At 38.0% G+C, this 6,000-nt stretch overlaps 1 protein-coding gene across 1 annotated transcript in view; it reads left to right on the forward strand.

Moving 5' to 3' along the window:
* The window catches only part of LOC127617487 (F-box only protein 11-like), a 41,290-nt gene that overhangs the window by 23,274 nt on the left and 12,016 nt on the right, over positions 1 to 6,000 (forward strand). Inside the window, exons 10-13 of the mRNA XM_052089464.1 lie at positions 2,413 to 2,519; positions 2,609 to 2,746; positions 2,948 to 3,165; positions 3,554 to 3,734. Of these exons, the coding sequence (XP_051945424.1) occupies positions 2,413 to 2,519; positions 2,609 to 2,746; positions 2,948 to 3,165; positions 3,554 to 3,734 (644 nt within the window). The remainder of the gene's footprint in view (positions 1 to 2,412; positions 2,520 to 2,608; positions 2,747 to 2,947; positions 3,166 to 3,553; positions 3,735 to 6,000) is intronic.

Here is a 6,000-nt window from a genome sequence, read left to right on the forward strand (position 1 = left end):
GGGTTCCGGAAGTGTATTTCGTATTCATTGTCTACAATAGGGGGTCTCACCCTCTGTGTGGGTTCTAATGCCCCAGTATAGTGATGGTGACACTATACTGTAAAAAGGCACTGTCCTTCGGATGAGACCTTAAACCTGTGGTCATTAAAAATCATAGGAAACTTCTCAGAAAGATTAAGGGTATAACCACGGTGTCCTGGCCAAATTCCCCCCATTGGACCATTTCAATCATGGCCTCCTAATAATCCCCATCCATTAATTAGCTGTATCACTCTACTCTCTCCTCTCAACCAATAGCTGGTGTGTGGTGAGTGTACTGGTGCACTATGGCTGCAGTCGCATCGTCCAGGTGGATGCTGCACACTGGTGGAGGTTGAGGAGAGTCCCCTGCTCACTGCGTAAAGCGCTTTGAATGTAGCGTCAGAAAAGCGCTATAGAAATATAATGTTAAAAAATTAATAATTAAATTGCTATTAGCCTATTTACCATCCAGCTGAATAAAGAGAAGCACCTGAGAGTAAAAAAGGTGTCGTGTATTCTTACAATTTCAATGCGTCGATGGATCGATCTGTTCTATTAATGCGCAACAGCCTATGAAACCTATATCAAAATCAATAATAATAATAATAATATATATTTTTCACGATCCATGATATCAATGATAACTTTTGGCTATTTTTCGATATTTTGTCCCTAGACGTTCAGGTGCTGGCTTTCTCAGACTGCATGAAGTTGCTAATGTTAGCTGTCTTGCTAATGATTAGGCTACACGCTAGGGTTGTGCCGATGGACAATATCATCCTCCATCATGATGGCTGACCAACATCACGATGTAGAGCCTGCATCGTGATGCCACGCCCCCTTTTGCGAGTCTTGCTAGTGTGACTCACTAATCCTAGTCTCTTCTATAGTTAACCTAAAAACTTTGCAGGGATTGCTCTGTAAATTAAAATGAGAATATAACTAATGCATATATGCTATTTTAAATACTGTAGTATATGCCAGAGACGTGACGTGTTAGTCTGTGAAAATACCGTGTCAGGCAGGCTACACAAATATTGATCTTGACATTGTTAGCTTCTTGTCTTTTTTTACATGTCTTACACTGTACATTTAGATTAAAATATTTTATGTTGTAGGCTACAAGAAAATAGCCTTTATTAATGAATTATTAGTAGTTGTAGTGTCTCAGAAAATCTTGCTCATTGTCACATAGCTCTTGTATACACTGAAGCGGCAGTTTAAGATAAACCCAGACCAGCTGAGCGTCAAATAACTTTTGTGTGGTTAATACTTTTAAAGAAACATTTCCTTGGCCATGAATCCATAATGTCAAATCAAATGAAAGAAACAAGGTGAATATGAATAACACACATTTATTAAAACATAGAAGAAGAACAAATAAAGCACAAGAAAACGGAACAACACTCAGACCGAAACTTCGGCATTAACATTTCACTTATAATTAGCAGCACAATTAACTTCAGCACAGGCTACAAAATAAATTATGTTATTGAAATATTGTAAAGTGGTCATATGAACTACACAAATGAGCGTTTAAAAAATGATATGCAAAATCGAATAGCTCCATAGCGGATGGCGAAAAATGCGTAAAGAAGTCTAATATCTTTCACCATAGACCATGTTTAAATTTCAATGTTTCTGGCCAGAAATACCAACATATTCACTTTATCTGGTTTTAATAAGCTGCGGATTGGACTAACTACACTACCCGCTGTGCTGAAGACCCGCTCTGATGGAGTACTGGTAGCACATATGCACAGATATTTCCGTGCTAATCTTGCCATAAACGGAAACCTTTTGTCGTTCATTTTCCACCAAGTCAGCGGGTCCTCTTCCCCATCAATGGCCATTTCCTGCAGGTACATGGTCATTTCTGCCTCGACCTTTTGCTCATCAATGAGTAAAATAACGAAATTATAGTTTTTAAGTGGAAAATAGTATTTATGTAAAGAGATATATTAAAATAAAAAGTGCACAACTCTTCTTAAGTGAAAGCTAAAAAAACAAATGCTTCACGTGTCGTGCAACCTACTGATAAAGCGCCGACGAGTCATTAGTTGGGCTAGTAAAATAACGAAATAATAATTTTTCATATAAGTTTTGAAAATTATATGAAATTATATGAAACCTGTGTTCAGTGGGCCGCAAGAATCCTGAAATACACAGTAAAATTCTGTCTCCCAATCTGACCCTATTTTCCACAGCCATTTCCAAAATATTATTGAGTAAAGAGTAGAAATGATCAAACTCACAGGTTAGAGTTCAACAAACATATTTGCTAATGCCTGTGCTCTCCCACAAATGCATGCATATGAATGGAACTGAAGGGAACACAAAGTCTGGTCTAGTTTTATTTGATGCCAACAGCCGTGTCTTGTGTTCCTGCAGTGGGCTCAGCGGTGTGTGTTAGCGGTCAGGGTGCATCCCCCACTATCAAACACTGTAACATCAGTGACTGTGAGAATGTGGGACTCTACATCACAGACCATGCACAGGTAATATGCAACTCGTGTAGACTATCACATTCCTCCTTTCCTGCATCTGGAGCAGAGGATCATTCTGTCTCTCTGGGTTTCTTCTGTAGGGCATTTACGAAGACAACGAGATCTCCAACAATGCTCTAGCTGGAATCTGGGTTAAAAACCACGGCAACCCCATCATCAGACGGAACCACATCCATCACGGGAGAGATGTTGGGGTGTTCACGTTTGACCACGGCATGGTAAGAAACTTTGGAACTATCATTATTGGCAAAAATCTGTGCCGATAGTTTTTAATAATTTCTTAATTTCAAAATAAGAGTCTCTGGTGTCTACTGTCTACTTTCTAAGTAAATTATTTTCTGATAATATGCCGTTCTGCTCATCTGAATTTGCTGCACGGTTGAGGCCTGTATTTTTTGACTCTCTGGCTCCCTCTGCAGGGCTACTTTGAAAGCTGCAACATCCACAGGAACCGGATAGCGGGCTTCGAGGTGAAGGCATATGCTAACCCCACAGTGGTGCGCTGTGAAATCCATCACGGTCAGACGGGAGGCATCTACGTACATGAGAAGGGTCGAGGACAGTTCATCGAAAACAAGATCTATGCAAACAATTTTGCGGGCGTGTGGATTACTTCCAACAGCGACCCCACAATCAGGTGGGTGATCATCCGTAAACAAGTTTTATATACAATGCTGTGAAAAAGTATTTACCCCCATATATGATTTCTTTCATATCATTTTTCTTACATGATTGTTGTAGATCTTCAAACGAGATATAACATAAAACAAAGGCAACTTGAGTAAACACAAAATACAGGTTGGGTGGGGCAAATACTTTTTCACACAGGCCCAACTCGATAATTTTGATAAATGTACTGTTTTTTTTGGAAGTAAATGTAGAACTTATTCAAAGCATTGTTAATTTGTTTAAGTGACATTTACCTAAAAGACTGATGCTTTGCAGAAGAATGCTGAAATGCTCACTTTAGCAGTTGTATCTCTGATCATTGTATAATAATACCCCCATTTTTTGTTCCAACACAGGGGTAACACCATATTCAATGGCAACCAGGGTGGTGTTTACATTTTTGGTGATGGCAGAGGTCTCATTGAAGGGAATGATATCTATGGCAATGCTTTGGCGGGGATTCAGATCAGGACCAACAGCTGCCCTATCGTAAGGCACAACAAGATCCATGATGGACAGCACGGAGGAATTTATGTGGTGAGTGAAGCGAAAACTAGGGCTGTCGATTTAACGTGTTAATTTAGTGACATTAATTATATATAAAAATAATGCATTAAAAGATTAACGCAATTTAATCTTGTCCTCACGCCAAAATAAATCGGAGCTATTCAAAGTTTGCAGTACCACATGATTTCAGCAGGGGGCAGTAAAGGCAACACGCATTTTTACAGAGAACAAACCACACGCAGGCTTGCGTTCTTCAAACATAGATGGACAGAACGCAATTCAGAATGCAGGACTCTCTAGTTTTAAACTTAATTTAAGCTGACACAGCGACTTAAAATCGCTGTTCATGATGCAACACAACCAAAGTTAGATGCTCCAAATGCATCCATCTGATGCAAGTGTACATTGACACATCCTTAAAAAAGCCCTTATATTAAATCTATCTCAGACAGATTGATGAATTTAATTTTAAAATGGATTGCAGTGGACTGTAGGCCAATGATTATTACATTTTAATCTTTAATTGTCTTATCAATGCGTTACTCATCTGCCACAATAGTGTAATGCATTTTAATTATCAGAATTATTATATATAATTATTTAATCAACACATTTTGAATTATTATTATTATGTGAGGGCCTTTCTCAGCAGATATTGAAATATGTGAATAATTGCAATTAATTAATCTGCATATGTAATTATTTCATTAAAATTAAATTATCCCCTAAAAAAAAAAAAATCCTAAACAAACCACAGCCATTTAACCATGTTTAAATCCATTTCAATGGATTCCTGAATTTCCCTTGTAATCAACTTTGACAATGCAAATAAAAAAAAAATCATGAATAAATGAAAGTATACTAGGGCTGGGCGATAGGACGATGTTATCGATATTGACAATGTCTTACAAAGATCCCAATGCCTATTGCGACACTCAAAAACTGACTGATCGACAAAATCGAGAAATAGCTCTGGGAAGTTGCCAAATATATTAAACAGTGGCCAGGGTGTGAAACTAGCACCCGCCACCCGCAAAAGGCGACTGAATCCAGTCCGCAAGCTCCTCGTCCAAATGTATTTCATGCATGGGTAATTTTGCTCATCTACCCGCAACAGGCGGGCGACCTGTAAGACTTCTCGGAATGACGCATGACAAGAAATGCTGTTAGTCACAAAGACACACACAATGCTTGAGTCTGATTCGCTGATTGTTCAGAAATGTGCGGCGCAAGCCTGTCTCATGGAACAAGTGCATGTTAAGAGTTTTCACTCTTTTTCTCTGTTTCATTCGTCTGAAAACTGTAAAACTGTTTGCAAGAATAATGTCGTCTATGAGAATTCTGCTAATTATCTCGGGAGGTGCTGTGAGTTTAGTTTTAGTTTCCACGTGTTTATCATGCATTGTGAACGCAACTCTGCAGGTTCAGTAATATCTTTGTATTAAAGAAACAAAGACGAAAGTGATGAAATCATAAAGTAATACAAGACACATTCACCTTCAACCTGAAGTTGAGTTTTCTTTTCTTTTCTTTAGGCAACATTAAACATATTTCCAAAATTCAATAAAAAAAACACATTCGATAAGAACACACATTTGGCAGCATTATTTTGGGAACACAAGGGAATTTATTAGGCTTATTTATTTGAATTATTATTATCTTTACATTTATGAATGTCTTTATTCTTAATCTGTAAGCTATTAGTAATTTTCCACCTGTTGTCATCGACAGATGCTTGCGTGATGGCAAATGGAGCCGTTGTATTTTTTGATCACTTTATTATTTTATTGCTTTATCATCTAGTTTAATGTGCCATTTGAATAAAAAAAATAGGGCTGAAATGATTAGCTGACAAAACTTTCCGTTGTCTAATAGTCGTTTGAACTCATTTAATTTAACATGAGATCACGCTAATCTCTGATGGTGAACGAGAGGAGCACCAACCGCAGCTTGAGCCTGATTGAGGAGAGGAAGGAAATAGAGCTCACAGTCCAGACTTTCCAAACAGCTTCAGGTGATTACCAAATAAGTAAATACAGAAGCACACTCGTTGTGAAATGAAGCGGAGCTGGAACCGTTCCGCTTAAGCAAAACTTGCATGTCAGAGCGTCTTTAAAGGGAACAACCTGGCGAGTCTGCATTATATCTGTAATGCATCCTTTATTAAAGTTCAAATAATAAGGAAGCAGGTCATGTAAATAAGTACAAACTCCGAAACTGGCATTTCTCTGTGGGGTTTATTGTTAGTAAGCACGTTTAATACTAAAATATTAAATATTAAAATAGTCGATTAAGA

The sequence above is a fragment of the Xyrauchen texanus genome, chromosome 24 (genome assembly GCF_025860055.1).
Source record: "Xyrauchen texanus isolate HMW12.3.18 chromosome 24, RBS_HiC_50CHRs, whole genome shotgun sequence".
NCBI classification, from domain to species: Eukaryota; Metazoa; Chordata; class Actinopteri; order Cypriniformes; family Catostomidae; genus Xyrauchen; species Xyrauchen texanus.